At 36.6% G+C, this 24,634-nt stretch overlaps 1 protein-coding gene and 1 pseudogene across 1 annotated transcript; both read left to right on the top strand.

The window, feature by feature from the left end:
* The first annotated feature begins 1,690 nt into the window (after positions 1-1,690).
* On the top strand, positions 1,691-22,958 carry CLEC9A (C-type lectin domain containing 9A). Its single transcript, XM_066253143.1, has 6 exons — positions 1,691-1,817; positions 4,106-4,186; positions 16,005-16,151; positions 18,646-18,797; positions 20,746-20,864; positions 22,281-22,958. The coding sequence occupies exons 1-6, from the start codon at positions 1,727-1,729 to the stop codon at positions 22,411-22,413; spliced, it is 723 nt and encodes a 240-aa protein (XP_066109240.1). The 5' UTR covers positions 1,691-1,726; the 3' UTR covers positions 22,414-22,958.
* LOC136320994 (large ribosomal subunit protein uL23 pseudogene) lies at positions 15,101-15,587 on the top strand (annotated as a pseudogene).
* Positions 22,959-24,634: the final 1,676 nt, after the last annotated feature.

The raw sequence follows: 24,634 nt of genomic DNA, 5'->3' as shown, positions 1-24,634 counted from the left end.
ATGTTTCTGATGTTAGCCTTAATGTACATTTGGTACACAGATGGTTTCTTCCTTTTTTTTTCTCCTGAAAATAGAAACTATTTCATTGATTAAGCACATTATTTTCAGATCAGAATTTCAGGTCACATGAAAATCATGTCAAATACTTGGAGAATTTTCTGGATATTCTTCATTTGCCTCTTGAGATCTTCTTGTCTCCATCCTTTGCCTCAGGAGGCAGAACTCAAATGAACAGCATCATGTGGACAGACTTGGCCTCTGGCTTCCTGTTAATTTGGCTACAGGGAGGTGCTAGCAGTGATGAGAGGGTGAACGGTGTATTTATTCCCCTGGCTCTCTCCCTACCATGCCTTGATTTGACAAAGGATGGTGTTTTCTATCTTGGGCCATGACCCTTGTCAGGTCACATAGTTTTATTAAATACGCTTCCCTTAGCCCTTCAGACCTAAGGGTAATAATAGTTTCCCACCCAGAATTTATATCACATTCCCTTTTTGCTTCTGTTAATCCTTCCCAAAACTTTATAAACAGCATCTTTATTACTTGCCCTTAGATTACCCCTGAGTGCCATTTGTTTCCTTCTGTTGCAGAGATCAGTGATTGATCCAGTGAAACACCAAAACAAAACAGAACTTTGCAATTGTGCAAATTGTTGGGTTTGAGGACTGTAAATTACTGCGAGCTGGCTTTTAACCCAAGAACAAACAACTCATGATATTTAAAGTATTGAATTTCTCAATATTAATGCAATAGTCACAGGATGTGGTAGAAATGGCCATCTATCTACTTAAATAATTCTTGCTTCCCTTCTACAGTGAAGTTGTCATAGAAAGTTTGTAAGCCAGGTAATTACATTTCTCAGGCCCAACCTACATCCAAACATGGCCATTAAGTTGTGCATGTGGAAGGTATGCATGTTACTTCTAAGTTATGGCTTTCTGGAAGCAAATATGAATTTTCCACCTCTCTTTTCCTTTCCAATGGCTAAAATGTTTCACTAGACAGAGATTGGATTCCATTTGGATAAAAACTACCCATTTACCAGGATTACTGGAACTAGAATGTTATCTGAGCAAGAAATACATTTTATTGGGTTAAACAACTGGTATTTTAAGATTTTTTTGGTCATAGCAACTGCATTAGCCTAACAAATAGAGTGTGTAAATTTATTTTAAGATGCAGTCCCTTCCTAGCTTTCTTATTTAAGGACACACGGTGATCAGCAACTCCTTACACCCTGGTTTACTCAATGGGAGTTATCCTTGTATCTTTGCTATTTAGGTCATTCCCATGCTTTGTGCCTTATATCAAATACACTGCTCACATAAATTAAGGGATATTTTATAGCTTCATATTCATTTTGAAATATCTCCTAATTTTTGTGAGCAGTATATAAGTGCATTTTTTTCACTACTTTTCATTTTAACAGACAACATCTGCTACATCTGAGAAACTAGACCAATTTCGTGTTCTATCAATGTCCATTTGAGTTCACTTCCCTTCTCATTTCCTTCTTTGGCAAGTTGTGCTTTGGCCTAAAGTTAATAAACTTCTACTTTCTGGATGAAGATGCATATATTTGATTCCTTAAACCTTAAAATATTTTCCTACTGGTGTGTCAAAATAGCCAATTTCAGTTCGTTCACCAATCTGTCCCTGACTACAAAAAGAATTATTTGTCTTAGCTTCTCGTGTGGACTGCCTCACCTATCAAAGCACCTCAGACATGCAGGAGCAAGAAATCTACACCTCCCTTCGGTGGGATAATCCAACACCAAACCCTTCTCAGAAACATCTCCATCCCACCAAATGTTCAGGTACCCAGTTCTAATTATTTAGTTTAAGACTTTGCAGTTTATGTTGTTTCTTGTTGTATAATGAACCCAGGTGATTTTTCTAATGAGATAACTCACTTTAGAATATGATAATATGCATTATACATTAATGTAAAAAATGAAAAGGTAAGAAGAGTAAGTAAAGATGAAAAGAAAAAGAGCAATGGAGTAGACAAATATGTAATATTCTCTTTCTCTCTCTCTCTCTCTTTCTTACTCTCACGAAAAGACGAATAATTCTTGGATTTGAAAAATAAGTGAAAAAATCAAATTTTTTATTATTTCTGTTTCTGTATAAAACAGTCTTTTACAAGTTATCTTATAAATATTAAGAAATAAAGAGAAAACAGGCATTGAAAAACTGGCCAGCTCTCATCATCCTAGAGCTGTCTGCTGTAATTATCATTCTGTCTTTATTAAGTTTAATATTTGTGTTAGTTTCCTATTGTTAAAGTAACAAATTACCACAGACTCAGGGCCTTAGTGCAATCTAGATTTATTATCTTACAGGTCTAGAGACTTGAAGTCTGAAACGGGTCTTGCTGGGCTAAGCTCAAGGTGTTGGCAGGGCTGCATTTCTTCCAGAGGTTCTAAAGGAGAAGCCATTCTCTCATTTCTTTCCAGTGCCTAGAGTTGTATTTCTTGTTTTCCGTGGCTTATGGCTTCTTTCTCAATCTTCAAAGCCAGTAGCATTATGTCTGCTTCCATCATCATATCGCACTCAGTCTTTCTGAGCTCCTGTTTCTTACTTATCAGGGCCCGATAGAACAGAATAATCTCTCCATCCGAAAGTCATTAACTTAGTTATATCTTCAAAGCTTCATTAGCCACATTTACAAGTGCCAAGGATTAGGACATGGTTATCTTGGATAGGTACATTATTCAGTTTACCATCCTATCCAAAGATAAAGCTTTTCTGTTTTTCTCTGATTAATGTTGAGAATATAACCAACTACACAATCTTCATTTTTCCTTCCTGAATAGTTTCAAAATTGCATGCATAAAAATGTTCCTCACCCAAAACTATATTTTTAAAAATAAATACTTTTGTAAACAATGATGCAATAAACATGGGGGTGCATATCTTCTTTTGAATCAGTGATTTGGTATTCTTAGGATATATTCCTAAAAGTAAGATAGCTGGGTCAAAAAGCAATTCCATTTTGAATTTTTTGAGGAAACACCATATTGTTCTCCACAGTGACTGCACCAGTCTGCATTCCCACCAGCTGTGCAGGAGAGTTCCCTTTTCTCCGCATCCTCACCAGCATGTATTGTGTGTTGTTTTGTTAATGAATACCATTCTGACAGGTGTGAGGTGATATCTTATTGTGGTTTTAATTTTAATTTCTCTGATGATTAGTGAGGTTGAACATTTTTTCATGTGCTTATTGACTATGTGTATGTCCTCTTTGGAGAAGTATCTATTAAGTTCTTTTGCTCATTTTTCAATTGGATTGTTTACCTTCCTGGTGTTGAGTTTTAGAAGTTCTTTATAAGTTTTGTTTACTAACCTTTTGAATAGTATGAATGTTTATGTACGTCCTTGTGCCTCCTGACCATCCAGAGTACGATGATACAAAAATTTTTATTTTAAAAATGTGTAAGGCAATATTAAAAAATAGCAAATGTGCCTGGCCTGTGGTGGCGCAGTGAATAAAGCATTGACCTGGTATGCTGAGGTCACTGGTTCAAAACCCTGGGCTTGCCGGGTCAAGGCACATAGGAATGCTTCTCATTCTCTCTCTCCCCCCACCAAAAACCAATAAATAAAATCTTAAAAAATATAAAAAATAAAAATAAAGTATTTCAAAAAAAAAAAAAGGCCTGACCTGTGGTGGAGCATAAATGCATAAATAAATAATTTTGAACCAATCACATTCAAATGACACTGAAAAAAGATAAGGAGATTAAACACAGTATTTTACTTTCAAAAATTAAAACTTGCTGCCTGATTTGCTATAATCTTCAAAATATTTTGGAAAAGAATACATATAGCTAGTTAATAAAGTTGTGGCTTCATATAAAGGTAAGAGGAGTGTGTTTTTATATCTGTTCAGTTTGACATTTTTGCAATTAAATGTATTCTAAATTCACTTGTATTTCAAAGAGTTGGAGTTCTGTTTTTCCTGCTACGGTACATGGCCCAACAATTCTGTGGTTGAAATCCTAACATTAATAACTTCTTTCCCTCATTCTAATCTTATCCTGGCCCATCTCTTTCACTTACCTTTTCTAACTCAATTTTATTGTCCTTATATCTTGTTTAGGAACATGGTGTCTTATGATGATGATAACATGTGTTTTCAGCATGGGATTATTATCAACCTCCATTTTCTTGGGTATTAAGTGTAAGTATGAAAGGATATCTTCAAAATAATCTGTATGTATTATATATGACATGTAGTTTTACATACAAGTGTGTAGATATATCATAATAAATAAAACTTCATAATTTATAAATGAATAAATAAATCAATTATAGACCTCTAATTGTAACAATATATAAATAACAAAAATAATGGCTTCTCAATTTAATTTATGAAACATCAGTTTAATAAAACATTATAAGCACTTGGATGCTCAACTTTTAATCTTCAATTGCTTGGTGTTTAGCTCAAATCTAATGCTATCCATAAGTGTCTTTGGGAAAAATAGTGTAAATAATTACTTATATTATGATCCAATTTGTGAATCGGGTTAACATGCCAAAGCATGCAATGTGGAAAATTTCAGTAAATGCTCTACATTTTCTAATATGCATTTATTCTAAACATGACTTGTGCAGATTATTTTAATAAAAGTTTTTACTTTATATTAGACAAGGTACAATGTAATGTTTAATACAAGCCTGAGAACTTTATTTGAGTCATATTTAATCACATTTATTTATTCCTTTAGTCCAAATTTGAGATGATTCCACCTCTAGCAAGTGAATTTTTTATGAAACATAATAATTATAGAATTGCAATTTCCAGAAAAATGACTAAAAACCTTTATTATCACTCATGCTGGCACTAAGAAATAAGCTGAGACATATATGAAGGTTATTGTCAAGATAACTTTTCTTCCTTGTATGCGTTGACAAATAATTTATCTATCTAGGAGGCATTAGCTGCTGAGGGAGACTTAAAAGATTGTGAAATGAGGAAAAGAAAGGCTCAGATTTTCTTCCACAAAGTATAGAAAATGGCCTTTATCATGTTAGTTATGAATTCATCTTCCTGGTGGTTCTGAGAGGAATATTTTAATAATTAATAGGAGCTCAAAAAGTAATCATTACCTCATCTATTTCCTCAAATAAAATTTCACAGACAAGCATAAATTTAAGAACTTCCAGAAAGCTTTTCTTATCTCACTCTATCTTTATGTGCTTTTTAAATCAAATGCCAGTCTATTGTTTAAAGAAACTCACATTTAAATATCTATTTATCATACAGATACACTGATAGCAGATTTGGAGAGTTGAAATAGAACTAAGAGATAAGTCAATTTTCATATGATAATCTAGTTTCTTCTGTAAAAACTGCAAAAGTTTAATGGAATATTGCCATATTTTATTCTAATTACAAAAATCTATATTTTAAAAAACAATACACTTTCAACTGACATTGCAAATATCAAAAGATAAGGTTTACGTGTTAATTTTAAATAATATATTTCAGTGTTGTTTTATTAACTACTTGAGGTAAGAAGATAAAAGAAACTACAAAGAACACTTTCAATTTAAAAAATATTAACTTCGCCCTGGCTGGGTGGCTCGGTGAATAAATTGTCATCCTGGGGCACCAAGGGCACAAGTTGATCCCAGGTCAGGGCACCTACGAGAAGCAATCAATGAATACACAGCCTAATGGAACAACTAAAATGGAACAATGAGTTGATGCTTCTCTCTCCCCTCCTCTCTCTCTCTCTTTCTCTCAATCAATGGCAGAATTAATTAAATTAAATAAAAAAGGATTAACTGTTGATGCAACATTTTCAAGCACTATTGTCAAGCGAATAAGATGTAAAATTTGTTTTTATATAAAAATAATTTTATCACCTCTAATCAGCCTAAAAGCATGTGGTGCATACTAAAGATATTAACAGAAATATACTGTACATTTTCCATTTTCTCAAAAAACTTACTGTCCGGTGAATACTTTATTTTTTCTTCTCTGCCTAGTTCATGAAATTTGTTTAGATAACCAAGACAATCATGTTCCTAACGAACTCTGGGTTATTTTAAACAGTACTAATAGATATTGACCCAGAAATTCCATTTTTGGGAAAATTTTCTGTAGATAAACCTGCATGTGTAGCAATAAGAGGACAAAAGATTAGACAAAAATCAAACGCCTTTCAGTAAGGGACCATTTAAGTTCATGATATATACATATGGAACACCACAGAGCAAGGAGCAGATGGAGGGGAAAATGGAAATAGAGGAGCAGGAGTTGGAGGAGGGGTAAATTTAAAGGTAAGTCGAAGTAAGTTTTTGCTTCCATCTTACTATTTTTTTCTCTACCATCTTACTATTTTTTTCTCTATCATATTACATATATTAACTAACTTATTGTTTTTAAAACTCTATAGTGCAAACCATTCTCTAAGAAATCAGATTTCTTTCATTTGTTTTTAGTATTCCTTTTAATTTTTCTGATTCATCAATTAGGCATAACATACAACATCTTGTAACAAATGCTTTTCTTTTTTTTCTTTTTCTCCTTTAAAAATCTGTGATCTTATAGTTCCTCGGGTAATTTGTTGTTTAAACTTTATTCATCCCTTATTGCAAATTGATTATCACCAAAAGACTAATAAAGGTACAATATTTTCCTTCCCACTTGTGCAGAAACCAAAGAAAAGTCTTATTTCCCTTTCTCAGTTTTATCACAGTTCTATGTAGTAAGCACTTTCCAAGTAATAATAAACAAAGCAGCAATAACCTCAAAATATAGTTAATCTAAGACTGATCAAAATTAAAAATTTTAGAATAATTCTTCAAGTTCCTTCAAAGAAGAGCATATTTGTCATGTCTAAGCATGCCTGATTATTAGTAAGTTTATATAAAACCGCTGTCCTAGTCCCCACTCTGGTTAGAGCCAGCCTTTTGCTATGTGGGAGAGTAAATAAGCCACTAAGAGCCTGGGTCACTTGCGCTACCCACAGATGGACAGAGCATAAGCATCTGCTTTTTCTAGTTCTTAGCCCTTGGATTGTAGCATTTACTTCTCAGCAACAATGTCGATGACTAAAACAGATCAGAACACACAGCTATGGAATTACATATTTTATTATGAATGTTGACTTGACCAGTTGATTGGGAGACGAATAAAACATGCAGATGCAAACTGCTTATTTTAAACACAAACTTCCCCGAAATATAAGTACATTAATAGAATCAGTTAAACAGGATTGGTTGTTATCAGGGGTCCCCAAACTTTTTACACAGGGGGCCAGTTCACTGTCCCTCAGACCGTTGGAGGGCCACACTATAAAAAAAAAGTATGAACAAATCCCTATGCACACTACACATATCTTATTTTAAAGTAAAAAAACAAAATGGGAACAAATACAATATTTAAAATAAAGAACAACTAAATTTAAATCAACAAACTGACCAGTATTTCAATGGGAACTATGGGCCTGCTTTTGGCTAATGAGATGGTCAATGTGCTCCTCTCACTGACATCAACGAAAGAGGTGCCCCTTCCAGAAGTGTGGCGGGGGCTGCATGCTGCCCACAGGCCATAGTTTGGGGACCCCTGTTATAGATGACTTGTAAGACACTGAGTCTCAAAGTCGCAGTGCTTACATATATATCTATAGTTTATGACAAGACAAGAAGAGAATATAATTTAACAACAACAGTAAAGCAAGAATATGAGTACAGCAAGAGGTCTGAGGATGCCAGGTGCAAGCAGACACCCTTTTCTCCCCTTGTAACATCCTTCAAAACGCAATTTCTCTCTTGAATCAAGAACCACTGGTGAGAGAGAAGATGGCAGCGGAGTAGGCGGATGCACAGACACCCAGCTCTCAACACCAAACTGGAATACAAATCAATTTAGAAAAAATCAGCATGAAAAACCAACACTGAACTGCAAGAACAGCTCTCAAAAACCAAGGAGCAAAGAGGAAGCCACAATAATCCTGGTAAGGAGTGCCTGAATCTCCTCTGCTTACAGGAAGGGAAGGAGGGGGGTGAGGCTGAGAGCCCAGAGAGGATTTCACAGAGGAAAAAGAGCAGAAACTACTGCTCACAGCCACTTACCTGGCGACCAGGGAGCAAGGTGGGTTGAAAAGACCAGCTTATCTCCCAAGTGGAAAAGACAGGGAGAGGGACAGACTGTGAGGGGCTAAGGTATGCAAGAAACAAAATAAAAAAGCTGACTCATTCGTGCTGGAGGCGGCCATAGCTGGGGGAGGGACTGAACCTTTCACAAAACAGAGCTGAAGTGCTTCCGGATCAGAGATCTCCGGACATCTATCCAGCTCCAATCAGCACAACAAGACACAGCTGAAAACAAGAAGTGGGGAGGAGGGGCAGTAACTCAGGTCTCCATGGAGATCTGAGATACACCTCCCCCTACTGAAGCTGAGAGAAAAAACCCTGCCCCCAGTGAGATTAGTTGGAGGAAGAGACCTTCAGCATCTCAGGTTACACCCACAGCATTCCTGGATACAGTTTCAAGGAAGCCCCCTGCTGAGATCAGTTAACAAGACTATCACCTGTTAAGAAAACAAACAAATCAAGACTTCAAAGCTGCCCAAATCCGAAAGTGGATTACAAATAATAGCTGATACCAACCCACGAAGACCTAAAAATAACACAACTGAAAACTGGAGGCAGACAACACCAAGCCTAGACTCAATCAACTCTACAAATAAAAAAAAAAAGAAGAAGAAGATGAGAAAACAAAGGAGTGCAATCCAAATGAAACCACAAGAGACACTTTCGAGAGATGAACTGAGTGATATGGAAATAATCAAACTTCCAGATGCGGAGTTCAAAATAATGATTGTAAGGATGCTTAGGGATCGTAGAAGAACAATGGAGGGGGAGTTTGAAAACCTAAATAAAGAAATAGCAAGTATAAAAAAGAATCAGTTGGAGATGACAAATACAATATCAGAAATAAAGACCACAATGGAAGGAATTAAAAACAGGATAGATAGAGCAGAGGATCAAATCAGTGAGTTAGAAGACAATTGGAATGAAGGCATGAAAGCAGAGAAGAAAAGAGAAAAAAGACTCAAAAAGTCAGAGGAAACTCTTAGAGAGCTCTGTGACAACATGAAGAGAAATAACATCCGCATCATAGGGGTTCCTGAAGAAGAAGAAAAAGAACAAGGGATAGAGACTTTGTTCAATCATATCATAGCTGAAAACTTCCCTAAATTAATGCAAGAGAAACTCTCACAAATCCAAGAAGCACAGAGGACTCCATTAAAGAGAAACCCAAAGAAACCTACACCAAGACACATCATAATTAAAATACCAAAGCTAAGCGATAAAGAGAAAATATTAAAAGCTGCAAGAGAAAAAAAAGTTATCACCTACAAAGGAGCCCCCATAAGGATGACATCTGACTTCTCAACAGAAACACTTGAGGCCAGAAGGGAATGGCAAGAAATATTCAAAGTAATGCAGAACAAGAACCTACAACCAAGACTACTTTATCCAGCAAGGCTATCGTTTAAAATTGAAGGAGAAATAAAAAGCTTCCCAGACAAAAAACAACTCAAGGAATTCATTACAACCAAACCAATGCTGCAGGAAATATTAAGGGGCCTGGTGTAAACAGATAAAGTGGGAAAAGAATACAGAAAAAAAAAAAGAAAAAGGAATACACCTTTAAAGAAGAAAATGGCAATAAACAACTACATATCAATAATAACCTTAAATGTAAATGGATTAAATGATCCAATCAAAAGACATAGGGTAGCTGCGTGGATAAGAAAACAGGACCCATACATATGTTGTCTACAAGAGACACACCTTAGAACAAAAGACACACACAGATTGAAGGTAAAAGGATGGAAAAAAATGTTTCATGCAAACGGAAATGAAAAAAAAGCTGGGGTAGCAATACTTATATCAGACAAATTGGACTTTAAAACAAAGGATATAGTAAGAGATAAAGAAGGCCACTACATAATGATAAAGGGAGTAATCCAACAGGAAGATATAACTATTATAAATATCTATGCACCTAATATAGGAGCACCCAAATATATAAAACAGATTTTGATGGATTTAAAGGGCGAGATCAACAGCAATACTATAATAGTAGGGGATTTCAATACCCCACTAACATCACTAGATAGATCCTCAAGAAAGAAAATTAACAAAGAAACAGCAGACTTATTGGAAACACTAGATCAACTCGATTTAATAGATATCTTCAGAGCCTTTCACCCTAAAGCAGCAGAATATACATTCTTTTCAAGTGCTCATGGTACATTCTCTAGGATAGACCACATGTTAGGGCACAAAAGTGCTCTCAACAAATTTAAGAAGACTGAAATCATATCAAGCACTTTCTCCGATCACAACGGCATGAAACTAGAAATGAATCACAGCAGAAAAGCTCAAAAATTCTCAAACACATGGAAACTAAATAGCAGGGTGTTAAATAATGAATGGATTAAGAATGAGATCAAAGAAGAAATAAAGAAATTCCTAGAAACGAATGACAATGAGCATACAACAACTCAAAATTTATGGGACACAGCGAAAGCAGTGCTGAGAGGGAAGTTCATAGCACTACAGGCACACTTTCAGAAGCTAGAAAAAGCTCAAATAAACAACTTAACCCTGCATCTAAAAGAATTAGAAAAAGAACAGCAAGTAAAGCCCAAATGTAGTAGAAGGAAGGAAATAATAAAGATCAGAGCAGAAATAAATGACATAGAGGCTAAAGAAACAATACAGAGGATCAATGAAACTAGGAGCTGGTTCTTTGAAAAGGTAAACAAGATTGATGCACCTTTAAGTAGACTCACCAAGAAAAAGAGAGAGAGGACTCAAATAAATAAAATTAGAAATGAGATAGGAGAAATAACAACTGACACAACAGAAATACAAAATATTGTAAGAAAATACTATGAAGAACTGTATGCCAAAAAACTAGACAACCTAGATGAAATGGACAAATTCCTTGAAACATACAATCTTCCAAAAATCAATCTGGAAGAATCAGAAAACTTAAACAGACCAAAGGAGATCGAAACAGTTATCAAAAAACTCCCAACAAAGAAAAGTCCGGGGCCCAATGGCTTCACAATGGAATTCTACCAAATATTCAAAGAAGAACTAACTCCTATCCTTCTCAAACTATTTCAAAAAATTCAAGTGGAAGGAAGACTTCCAAACTCCTTTTATGAGGCGAGCATAATTCTGATTCCAAAACCAGGCAAAGACCACACAAAGAAAGAAAATTATAGGCCAATATCTCTGATGAATATAGATGCTAAAATCCTCAACAAAATATTAGCAAACCGGATCCAACAATATATGGAAAAAATCATACACCATGATCAAGTGGGATTTATTCTGGGGAGGCAAGGCTGGTACAATATTCGTAAATCAATCAATGTGATTCATCACATAAACAAAAAGAAGGAGAAAAACCATATGATAATTTCAATAGATGCAGAAAAAGCATTTGATAAAATCCAGCACCCATTCATGATCAAAACTCTCAGCAAAGTGGGAATACAGGGAACATACCTCAACATGATAAAAGCCATCTATGAGAAACCCACAGCCAACATCATACTCAATGGGCAAAAATTAAAAGCAATACCCTTAAGATCATGAATATGGCAGGGGTGCCCCCTTTCACCACTCTTATTTAACATAGTCCTGGAAGTTCTAGCAACAGCAATCAGACAAGAAGAAGAAATAAAAGGCATTCAAGTTGGAAAAGAAGAAGTAAAACTATCATTATTTGCAGATGATATGATATTGTATATAGAAAACCCTAAAGTCTCAGTCAAAAAACTACTGGACCTGATAAATAAATTCAGCAAAGTGGCAGGATATAAAATCAATACTCAGAAATCAGAAGCATTTTTATACACCAACAATGAACAGTCAGAAAGAGAAATTAAGGAAACAATCCCCTTCACAATTACAACCAAAAAAATAAAGTACCTAGGAGTAAACTTAACCAAGGAGACTAAAGACTTGTACTCGGAAAATTACAAAACATTGATAAAAGAAATCAAGGAAGATACTAACAAGTGGAAGCATATACCGTGCTCATGGTTAGGAAGAATAAACATCATTAAAATGTCTATATTACCCAAAGCAATTTATAAATTCAATGCAATACCAATTAAAATACCAATGACATACTTCAAAGATATAGAACACATATTCCAAAAATTTATATGGAACCAAAAGAGGACACGAATAGCCTCAGCAATCTTAAAAAAGAAGAATAAAGTGGGAGGTATCACACTTCCTGATATCAAGTTATACTACAAGGCCATTGTACTCAAAACAGCCTGGTACTGGCATAAGAACAGGCATATAGATCAATGGAATAGAACAGAGAACCCAGAAATAAACCCACAGTTCTATGGACAACTGATATTTGACAAAGGAGGTAAGGAAATACAATGGAGTAAAGACAGCGCTACCTGCAAAAAAATGAAACTAGATCACCAGCTTACACCACTCACAAAAATAAACTCAAAATGGATAAAAGACTTGAATGTAGGCCGTGAAACCATAAGCATCTTAGAAGAAAACATAGGCAGTTAGCTCTCCGACATCTCTCGGAGCAATATATTTGCTGATTTATCTCCACGGGGAAGTGAAATAAAAGACAGGATAAACAAATGGGACTATATCAAACTAAAAAGCTTTTGCACAGCTAAAGACAACAAGAACAGAATAAAAAGACAAACTACACAATGGGAGAACATATTTGACAATACGTCTGATAAGGGGTTAATAACCAAAATTTATAAAGAACTTGTAAAACTCAACACCAGGAAGACAAACAACCCAATCCAAAAATGGGCAAAAGAGATGAATAGACACTTCTCCAAAGAGGACATACAGATGGCCAATAGGCATATGAAAAAATGCTCAACATCACTAATCATTAGAGAAATGCAAATTAAAACCACAATGAGATATCACCTTACACCAGTCAGAATGGCGCTTATCAACAAAACAACACAGAATAAGTGCTGGCGAGGATGTGGAGAAAAGGGGATCCTCCTGCACTGCTGGTGGGAATGCAGACTGGTGCAGCCACTGTGGAAAACAGTATGGAGATTCCTCAAAAAACTGAAAATCGAACCGCCTTTTGACCCAGCTATCCCACTTTTAGGAATATACCCCAAGGACACCATAGAACGGCTCGAAAAGGAGAAATGCACCCGCATGTTTGTGGCAGCATTGTTCACAATAGCGAAGATCTGGAAACAGCCCAAGTGTCCGTCAGAGGACGAGTGGATTAAAAAACTTTGGTACATATATACTATGGAATACTACTCAGCCATAAGAAATGATGACATCGGATCATTTACAATAACATGGATGGACCTTGATAACATTATACGGAGTGAAATAAGTAAATCAGAAAAAAAACTGAGATGAATCCATACATAGAAGGGACATAAAAATGAGACTCAGAGACATGAACAAGAATGTGATGGCAACAGGGGCGGGGGGGGGGGGGTTGGGGGAGGGGGGAGGGGTGAAGAAGGAGAGAGGGGTTAGGGGAGGGGAGGGGCACAAAGAAAACCAGATAGAAGGTGACAGAAGACAATTTAACTTTGCGGGAGGGGTATACAGCACAATCAAATGTCAAAATAATCTAGAGATATTTTCTCTCAACATATGTACCCTGATTTATCAATGTCACTGCATTAAATTTAATAAAAAAATATTAATATTAAAAAAAAAAAAAAAAGAACCACTGATGTGTTCACAGAGTACATTGGTACCAGTAAGCTGCAAACATAGTCTTGCTGGGAATTTTTATATTTTGCTGACCACACAGGCATACTCCTGAAAGGGAACCAGCCTTAACAACAGAGACTTCTCAGGGTATCCTTGTAATAAGTCACTAATCATACATCAAGAAACAGTGCTGACAAGCTAGTATAATCAGGCCAAAAAATTTCTCAGACTGATGATTACACAGCAACTCCATTAATTAGTATGCTTGATGCCTTGCCCAGAGGTCAATTCCATGCAGAAACAGGCCTGCTTCTAACTCTCAGAGCAAAGTCAGGACCTCATATCAAACAAAAAGAAGCCCTGGCCGGTTGGCTCAGTGGTAGAGCGTCGGCCTGGCGTGCAGGAGTCCCAGGTTCGATTTCCCGCCAGGGCACACAGGAGAAGCACCCATCTGCTTCTCCACCCCTCCCCCTCTCCTTCCTCTCTGTCTCTCTCTTCCCCTCCCGCAGCCGAGGCTCCGTTGGAGCAAAGTTTGCCTGGGCACTGAGGATGGCTCCGTGGCCTCTGCCTCAGATGCTAGAATGACTCTGGTCATGGCAGAGCATCACCCCCTGGTGGGCATGCCGGGTGGATCCCGGTCAGGTGCATGAGGGAGTCTGTCTGACTGCCTCCCCATTTCCAACTTCAGGAAAAAAAAAGAAAGAAAAAGAAAAAGACTAGAAACCCAGTGAAAAACATCACAAAGGATAAAATTATACACTACATTAAAAAGAAATACAACTGACTTTTATTTATATATATGCAAAATAAGTTTCAACATCGAACAAAAAGAGAAATGCAAAATCAAATGATATTGAGATACTATTTACATCAGCATATATGGAGGATAATTTGAAGTTGTTTAATGATTTAAATAAATGCACATAAACTGGCTTAACAACTTATCTTAAAAATATACTTGCATATGTGTGAAATTATGTTTGATTAAGGTTATTCATTGAAGTATTTTTTGTAATACCAAAAAATTGCTAATAGTCTAAAAGTCAATAGAAAATTGCTAAAATAAGTTATGATGTATTCATATAAAATAATTATATATCCATACAATGGAATCCTATAGGATTATAATGAAATAATGAGAAAGCTTTTATGTATTGATACAAAATGATGTCCAAAATATATTTTAAGTTATAAAAGGTGCAAAATCACATAAACAGATTACCATTTGTGTAAAGGTAATCTTGCAAAGTTCAAAATATGTCTAGAAGAATAAAAAGAAATTGGTGAGCTTGACTGCTTTGAGGGAGTAGAATTGAGTAAATAAGACAGGGGAGCTTTTTCATGAAACTGGCATCCAAAAGCAAAGAAGGAAACCTCTGTTCCTCCCAAAGCCAAAGCCAAAGCAAAGGCTTTGAAAGCAAAGAAAGCAGTGCTGAACAGTGTCCACAGCCACAAAAACAAACAAACAAATATATGAATGAACAAATGAATGAATGAATAAAAAGGAAGTCAATGGCAGAAAACACTGTGTCTCCATAGGCAGTCAGTATATCCTCCAGAGAGTGCCCCCAGGAGAACAAGCTTGACCACTACGCCATCATCAAGTTGCCCCTGACTATTGAGTGAGCCATGAAGAAGGCAGAAGACAACAGAATACTGTATTCATTGTGAATGTTAAGGCCAAAAGGCACCAGATAAAACATGCTGTGAAGAAGCTCTATGACATTGATGTGGTCAAGGTCAACACCCTGATCAGGCCTGATGGAGAAAAGGCATATGTTCAACTGGCTTCTGTGTATGATGCTTTGGATGTTGCCAACAAAACTGGTATCATCTGACTTCAATATAGCTGGCTAATTATAACATAAAAATTTTACACTGAAAAAAGAAAAGATGAGTGGAAAAAAGACTTTTTGCTATGTATCGTTTTTAGTTTTTTATTATTGAATAATGTAAAATGTTTTTGCCTTTAGTAAGTATTAATTTTATTAATAGAGCCTTTTCCCACATTTCCTTTAGGTATATAATTTTTAAATTATAGTTTAAATTTAATATTATTTTACAATAATTTCAGGTATACAACATAGCATAGTAGATAACTCTTGAACTACATAAATTTTAACAAAAACTTAAAATAGTGTAAATTAAAGTAACAAAAATCACAAGTAATTGATATTTGTCTTGAGTATATTTTGAAGGATGGCTTTGCAATAATTTGTCAGGAATTTATTAGAAATGATTGTTATTGTTTGAAGTGTTCCAGGTGTCCACTATTGCAAAGAAGCAGCAAGAAAAACTCATCCAACAGGAAAGAGCACTGGTGAACTTCACACAGTGGAGGAGAAACCAGGAACTCCAGATGAAATATTGCCAAAACCTGATGCAAAACTCTTTCAGCTCAGGTAACTGATAAAAATAATAATAAGTTTTCACTTTGCATATACAAATGTATGCATCAAATCTTCAAAAGAAACAGTGACATACATTTTATTCTCTGCCAAATCATAGTTAGCATTTTATAATAGAAGAGGCAAAATTTAACCCACTCTTCAGTTCAATCTGATTTACATATTTCAGCAGTATGTAGCAAATATAGATGTTCCAAGAAACACAGATAAAGAAGGCATTCACTCAAATTTTAAAGTGAAATATGTAAGATTAGTAGGTCAGATGTTTTTCAAATCACCAATTTAATTGTAGCTATAAATTCCTCAATATATTTAGTTTAAATATTGCTATAGATTCAAATTTAGATAACTTTCAGTAAAAAAATTATTTTGAAATTTAGTTTTTACCATAACACTATAATAATGCAAGATTCAGCTCTTTTAAACAATTTTATGGAGTTATTTAAGTTACATTTTTTATATCCCTTACAAGTATTTTAAACCTAAAACAGTTTATTTCTACCTGTTGTATAATATTTATACATATAATTTAGAGAAATAACTTCCCTATAGGGGATATCATTTAAGTAATGAATAATGAGAGAGGTCAAAACCTACCATAGCTCCTTTGGATTGAAATTTAGTCAAGTAAATATTTAAAGAATCATTGTATGTCCAACAGTGTTTTTAAATATAAGAAGACGCTATTGCAAGTACGTGTTAGGTCTACCTCTGAACCATCAACCTCGAGTTGATGACAATATCCATTTGGAGACTGATAAAAACAGCATGTTCTCTAATCATTCAATTGCTATTGTCAACACTTTTATGCTATAACATTAACAATATTCAGGATCCTGATTAGCATACATTCCAAACAAAGGATATTAGGAACCTTAATTCAGCATCTGAGCCATGGAATCTAATAATGAACTCTTTGTGATTTTATCTAGAAACTTGAATTCTGGAAGTTTCAGTGTCTTTTTCTTTATAAAACTGTGCCAGAAACATTTGATCAAAATCTTGTTGATTGATTTTCCTTTTATATGTATACATTTAAGCATCCCTTTTGTGAATATATTCTTTATTAAGGCAGATCCATAAAACTGATTAAACATTGTGGCTTATATCTTAATTATATCAAAGTCTTAAAATAAGCATATAGGCCTCTTAAGTTTTTTCATGTTTCCTCACCTACATATTTTCAAATTACTCTTTAAAGTGCATTATTTGTTCTCTACATTATGCATGAAACATTTTCTTGTTTAATTCTCAGAATTTAAGCGTTAACTTGAGGCTTACCACTCAACTTACCTAGTAGTCTGGTATATTTCTAACTAGATTGGGCCAGTAATACGAACAGACATGAGACAGTAAGCCAAGGGTCCCCAAACTTTTTACACAGGGGGTCAGTTCTCTGTCCCTCAGACCATTGGAGGGCCGGACTATAAAAAAAACTATGAACAAATCCCTATGCACACTGCACATATCTTATTTTAAAGTAAAAAAACAAAATGGGAACAAATACAATATTTAAAATAAAGAACAACTAAATTTAAATCAACAAACTGACCAGTATTTCAATGGGAACTATGGGCCTGCTTTTGGCTAATGAGATGGTCAATGTCCGGTTCCATATTTGTCACTACTAGCCATAACAAGTGATATGACGGGCGTGCATCCCGCATCACCGGAAGTAGTACTGTATGTGAACAACGCCACATACAGTACTCTCACTGATCACCAATGAAAGAGGTGCCCTTTCTGGAAGTGTGGGGGGGGGGCAGATAAATGGCCTCAGGGGGTCGCATGTGGCCCGCGGGCTATAGTTTGGGGACCCCTGCAGTAAACAAACGAATATTATAAATGTGGTGAACTTAAAAAAAGGAGTGATTAATAAAAATAGAAAATCAGATTATAAAAGAAGAGTTTGAAAAAAAGATATTTCCAAGTTAATTTTATCTTTCTTTTTTTTTTTTTTTCTAGGTGAGAGAAGGGAAGATAGTGAGGCAGATTCCCATGGACACCCCAACCAGTATCCACCCTGCATCCCTGCCTGTGGCCAGTGCTTGAATCAGTAGAGCTATTTTTAACACCTGAGATTAATGTGCTCAGACCAACCAAGCCATCCTTACTCCTGGGCTGACACTCAAACCAATCAAAGGGAAGAGGGACAAAAGGGGGAGAAGGATAGGGTGAGAAGCAGATGGTTGCTTCTTCTGTGTGCCCTGACCAGGAATTGGACCTGGGACATCCATATGCCAAGCTGATGCTCTATCCACTGAGCCACCTTCCAGAGCTTAATTTTATCTTAAACTAATTCTTAGAGACCTATTGCAGTTGGAAATGATTATATAAATCTAGTATAGTCAGCCTCAGGAAGCTGAAATATATGAGCCATTTGATTAGTGTTCAGCTTTACTGGGGGTGATACAAAGGATTCTTTTGAGGAGATATGCTTCTGGTATTTTTACAATGACCTTAATAAAGTGAAATATTTTATTCAAAGCTCCTAACTGCAGCCTTTGTCCAGACAACTGGATTCAGAATGGAGAAAGTTGTTACTATGTCTTTAAAAATTGGAGAAATTGGGAAACCAGCAAAGAAGATTGTTTGAAGGAGGGCTCTAATCTCCTACAAATTGACAGCAAGAAAGAAATGGTAAACACTGTTTTATCACTTCATATCTTTCTGAAAATAACATTTTACCCATTAAAAGAAATGACTGATTATAATAAGATAGAATTCCTTAATATTTTATTACAACAGTACATTTGATGTAACAAAGATTTAAAGGAGACAAAGTAGTAATTAATATGGTTTGTGTTCTTTTTTTTTTTTTTTAATTTTTTTAGTGAGATGGGAAAAAGGCAGAGACAGACTTCCGCATGCATGTTGACTGGGATCCACCAGGCAAGCCCACTAGGGGTCAATGCCTTGCTCCATTGCAACTGGAGGCATTTTTTACCATCTGAGGCAGAGGCCATAGAGCCATCCTCAGTGCCCAAGGTCAACTCGCTCTAATTGAGCCATGAATGCAGGAGAGGAGGAGAAGAGAGAGAGAGGGGAGAAGTGAGAGGCAGAGGGGTGGAGAAACAGATGGACACTTCTCCTGTGTGCCCTGACCAGGAATTGAACCCCAGACTTCCACACACCGGACCGATGCTTACCACTAAGCCAACCAGCCAGGGCCTGGTTTGTGTTTCCTTTTTTTTTTTTAATATATATATATTTTTTTTTATAGCTGTGACAAATCATCTTTTCTTTTTTTTTATACAGAGACAGAGAGAGAGTCAGAGAGTCAGAGAGAGGGACAGACAGGGACAGATAGACAAGAATGGAGAGAAATGAGAAGCATCAATCATCAGTTTTTCATTGCGACACGTTAATTGTTCATTGATTGCTTTCTCATATGTGCCTTGACCCCAGTGGGCTTTCAGCAGGACGAGTAACCCCAAGCTGGTGAGCTTTTGCTCAAACCAGATGAGCCTGCGCTCAAGCTGGCGACCTCGGGGTTTCAAACCTGGGTCTTCGGCATCCTAGTCTGACGCTCTATCCACTGCTCCACCGCCTGGTCAGGCTGTGTTCCTTTTAATTAGAGAAACAAAAAAACAGAATAGTTGTCCCAGAACCAAAGAGCATATGTTAGTTCTCTGTCCTTTGTTAATCAAAAATGGAAAAGGGTAAAAGAAATACCATTCTGTGACATGTTACTCCAAGAAATACCTACATTATAATTGAATATATGTTTTTAATTTATTATTCTTAATGCTGTAAGGAAGTATAAATTACCTATAAAAATGTTCAATTATTAAGAAAAATCAGAAGTATAAAAAGTGAAGTGATGTCATTAAATGGAAAGGTTTATGAAAATAAGTATTTGCTAAATGGTTTGACATTCTACCTAATTTAATAACATCTGAACAAGCAAACAATGTTTTCCTGAAATCATTCTACCCAGATATGTGTGTGAAATAGAATGCATAGTTACATATTTCTGACCTTATTAAGAATGTATGCCACTATAAGTCACTAAATAATCCAAGTTGACTTTTACAAGAATAATGAAAGGACAGTTTATTAAGTATATGCAGTTAAGGCAAGGCAACTTGAACTGACTTGTTAAAATTATGGATTATCTGTGCAAACTTGGCAACAAACATTATTAATATTTCTTCTAACAAAATATACTTATAATTAACTTGCTTCTGAAATCTTTTAAACTATTTTTCATATTAAAGTACACTGGGAACAAATGACCTATATGGCCTATGATGTCAAGAATATTTTACTTTTCCTGATAATGAGGGTTCAGTATAACACTTATCTTTTTTAACATATATATCTGCCCAACTCTAAATCTGTTTAAAACTATTTTAATATCAGATGCCTATTTTTTTCCACAGTCCTTAACACCACATTGGTAATACGGCAATAGAAAAAAAGTCTATAAAATGCATTTTGTCTTTTAAACACACTCCCTTCTTTCTCCAGCTTTAAAGTTCCCCTTGATTTCTGTCTTGGAAGAATGACACACTTTATATTTCGTGGTAGTTTATTGTTTGTGTGTCTTTCCTCCAGTTTACTACCCAGGTCTGGTTTCTCACAGGATTTTATTACTGGCAGCCTGAGGAAGACTGAAAGTGACCATTACTGGGTGGGACTGTCTCAGTATGGACCCAGCCAACGCTGGTTTTGGCAAGATGGCTCCTCTCCTTCTCCTGACCTGTAAGTGTTTAAGGGAAATATCACAAAGTTATTAGAGAAAAATACAGGAGGGAATTCAAATGTTCATTTTCTGTTATACCTTAGATTTTCTCTGAGAAACATTACCAGCATTATAATTTCATAAACTTTTGATTGGAATCAAAGCTGAGATCATTTAAAAATAGCTTCAGGGCTTCTAAATCTTCCTCATTCTCAGCTTCACGGCCATTACCCTCTAAAGCAGGGGTAGTCAAACTTTTTATACCTACCGCCCACTTTTGTATCTCTGTTAGTAGCAAAATTTTCTAACTGCCCACTGGTTCCACAGTAATGGTGATTTATAAAGTAGGGAAGTAACTTTACTTTATAAAATTTATAAAGCAGAGTTATAGCAAGTTAAAGCATATAATAATAATTACTTACCAAGTATTTTATGTTGGATTTTCCCTGTTTGGCAGAATAAATCTTTATAAAACAACTTATTATAGTTAAATCTATCTTTTTATTTATACTTTGGTTGCTCTGCTACTGCCCACCATGAGAGCTGGAACACCCACTAGGGGGCGGTAGGGACCAGGTTGACTACCACTGCTCTAGAACATTTACATTAAAATCTGAGGGTCCAGCCCTGGCCGGTTGGCTCAGGGGTAGAGCGTCGGCCTAGCGTGCGGAGGACCTGGGTTCAATTCCCGGCCAGGGCACATAGGAGAAGCACCCATTTGCTTCTCCACCCCTCTGCCGTGCCTTCCTCTCTGTCTCTCTCTTCCCCTCCCACAGCCAAGGCTCCATTGGAGCAAAGATGGCCCGGGCGCTGGGGATGGCTCTGTAGCCTCTGCCCCAGGTGCTAGAGTGGCTCTGGTCGCAACATGGGCAGAGCATCGCCCCCTGGTGGGCAGAGCATCGCCCCATGGTGGGCGTGCCAGGTGGATCCCAGTCGGGCGCATGCGGGAGTCTGTCTGACTGTCTCTCCCTGTTTCCAGCTTCAGAAAAAAAAAAAAATCTGAGGGTCCAAGTGAACAATATTATTTAATTATCAAGTATATTTCCTTTGTGTAATATAATGACTAAAGTGTTAAGAGAAAGAGATTTTAGTTAATTATTAAACAATTCCTATTTTAAGCTTTTCAGATAGACCTGGGGAAATTGGTGAACAGAATCAGGTGCCTTAGTATTTTGAGAATTAAGTCAGGAGAGATATTTTAATTTAGAACCTATGTTTGTGCATTAATATGCAGTTTGTTCAAATTATATTAACTTACTTTCATTGAGAGAAGACAGCCCTATTATTGAAGGAGGGCAAAATTATTATTACAAAAGGGCGCCATATTAAAACAAAACAGAACAGAACAAAAAGCTACACACTTCCTATGAATTACCCACAGGAACACCACTGTAAGCCCCGTACCTAACCTCAGATACACTCGCTCTCCTCTCCAGGTTGCCAGCACAGAGATCTCAATCAACTCACCAGCTCTGTGGATACCTCAGCAACAAGCACCTTTTGTCAGCTAACTGCACAAGTTGGAAATATTTTATCTGTGAGAAGTGCATGTTAAGATCTTCTACTTGAAGGAGGTTGAGTTCAAAGTGATCTATTGCAATCATATTTGGCACAAACAGGCCATTGGAAAACCTGCCACAAATAAGCCAAAGAGCACGTGCAGAAATTAACCTCAGTGTGGGCTAAACTAGCTACCTGGCACTCAAAACTCACTTTTGCATTTACACTGGGTAATATTCTTCAGTACTTACCAAATATTCTTTTGACAGTAAATTGCCAAAAATATAATTGATTTAGGGCTCTAGAACAGGACAAAACCCTGAAGGGCTGAGAGCAAACTGAAGAAGAATCATTTTTATTTGTCAGGTTTTTTTTTTTTTTTCTAGTCTAGAATTACCATAAACTCCACACAGAAATCTATAAGTCACTGGGGAGATGATGCAGTGCTAGCTGAGTTATTTAAAAAATAAATAAATGCCTGACTTGTGGTGGCGCAGTGGATAAAGCGTCGACCTGGAACACTGAGGTCGCCTGTTCAAAACCCTGTACTTGCTTGGTCAAGGCCCATGTGGGAATTGATACTTCCTGCTCTTTCCCCCTTTCTCTCTCTCTCTTTCTCTCTCTCCTCTTTAAAATGAATAAATAAAATTTTTAATAAATAAATAAATAAATAAGTAGATGTGGCCTCTTAAACTGTCTGCCAGATCTTTTATGCATGTGCTGGGGTTCCAAGCCATCGTTTTGAGACTGGTAGGATGGGAGCACAGAAAGATGGGTTTTCAAATTGGAAAGAAGAGAGGCTGATATGTGCAGCTGTAAGACAATGGCCTTTTTTTAGGATTGTAGATTTCTACTGGAGATGAACTACCAGAAGTTACAAAAAGTGGAAGGAAGAGTCAGGCTGCCAATACCAGCTTGTCTCCCTGCTGTGAGCCTCCCTCCTCCCTCACACTCACCATTCCCACCACTCACAAATGTCTGGACCCTCTAAGGTTAGCTCAGATTTCTTTATTATAAAATAGTAATAGAATTTATTTCAAAAACAGTTTTAGACTTAAATCATTACTGTATGTAAATTGCTGAGAATAGTACCTTGCGTAAAGTTTGATACTGTGACAGTGCTTGCTATTATTATCCAGAATAATTCACCAGTCATGTCTAGGTATCAGACTTATGTGTGTATTCCAGGTAAAAATGACCCTTTCCTGCTCATGTTCCAGGAGTATTGAGAAGATAAAGTTTATGTGTAAAATTCTAGCAACTGTCTGGAGAGACTATCTCTTTTAAAGTGAATGAATCTTTTCAAATACACTTATAGACAATCTGTGTCCCAGGTCTGCAGGCTCCTTGAACATGAATCAGCTGATTCCCAAGGGACAGTAGATAGGGAAGTGTCTTAAAATTTATAGGAAGGAAAAATTCGCTAATTATTTCTGCATTACTCTACTTCTCTTACCATCCCGACAAATCACTACTCAGTAGATTCATCAAATATTTAAATTCAACATAATTGTATTAAATCTTTCATTTATTCACACTTAGTAACTGAACTACACTAGATTCTCTCTATAATAAAAACACCACTGGCCCTGGCCGGTTGGCTCAGCGGTAGAGCGTCAGCCTAGCGTGCGGAGGACCCGGGTTCGATTCCCGGCCAGGGCACACAGGAGAAGCTCCCATTTGCTTCTCCACCCCTCCGCCGTGCTTTCCTCTCTGTCTCTCTCTTCCCCTCCCGCAGCCAAGGCTCCATTGGAGCAAAGATGGCCCGGGCGCTGGGGATGGCTCTGTGGCCTCTGCCCCAGGCGCTAGAGTGGCTCTGGTCGCAACATGGCGACGCCCAGGATGGGCAGATTATCGCCCCCTGGTGGGCAGAGCGTCGCCCCTGGTGGGCGTGCCGGGTGGATCCCGGTCGGGCGCATGCGGGAGTCTGTCTGACTGTCTCTCCCCATTTCCAGCTTCAGAAAAAAAAAAAAATGAAAAAATAAAAAATAAAAAATAAAAAAAACCACCACTTAAATATAAATATAATAAAGTAAAACGTAATTCACTGAAACAGTGCAAACCATTTAAACAAACCTAGAAGTCTATTGTAAAACGTGTCCTTTGCAGGCTAAGGACCTTTAAGGATGGGAAGGGCATGTCTTGTGCTTTTTTTTTTTTTTTCTTTACCCTTGTCCTGAAGTTTAAATGGTGGGGATTTCAATAAAAGAGATTTTCCTTTGTTTTCTGCTGAACCTGGAAAAGGAGAAGAGAAAGAAAACACCATGTGTTTGATTTCCACAGCTGGCAG

The sequence above is a fragment of the Saccopteryx bilineata genome, chromosome 1 (assembly GCF_036850765.1).
Source record: "Saccopteryx bilineata isolate mSacBil1 chromosome 1, mSacBil1_pri_phased_curated, whole genome shotgun sequence".
NCBI classification, from domain to species: Eukaryota; Metazoa; Chordata; class Mammalia; order Chiroptera; family Emballonuridae; genus Saccopteryx; species Saccopteryx bilineata.
The sequence above is the reverse complement of the archived record's forward strand: the minus strand, read 5'-3'. Positions and strand labels throughout refer to the sequence as shown.

Coding starts and splice junctions, on each gene's coding strand:
- CLEC9A (XM_066253143.1), top strand. CDS start 1,727: ATGCAGGAGCAAGAAATCTACACCTCCCTTCGGTGGGATAATCCAACA. Junction 4,187..16,004: donor CATTTTCTTGGGTATTAAGT/GTAAGTATGAAA, acceptor TATTGTTTGAAG/TGTTCCAGGTGTCCACTATT. Junction 16,152..18,645: donor GCAAAACTCTTTCAGCTCAG/GTAACTGATAAA, acceptor TTTTATTCAAAG/CTCCTAACTGCAGCCTTTGT.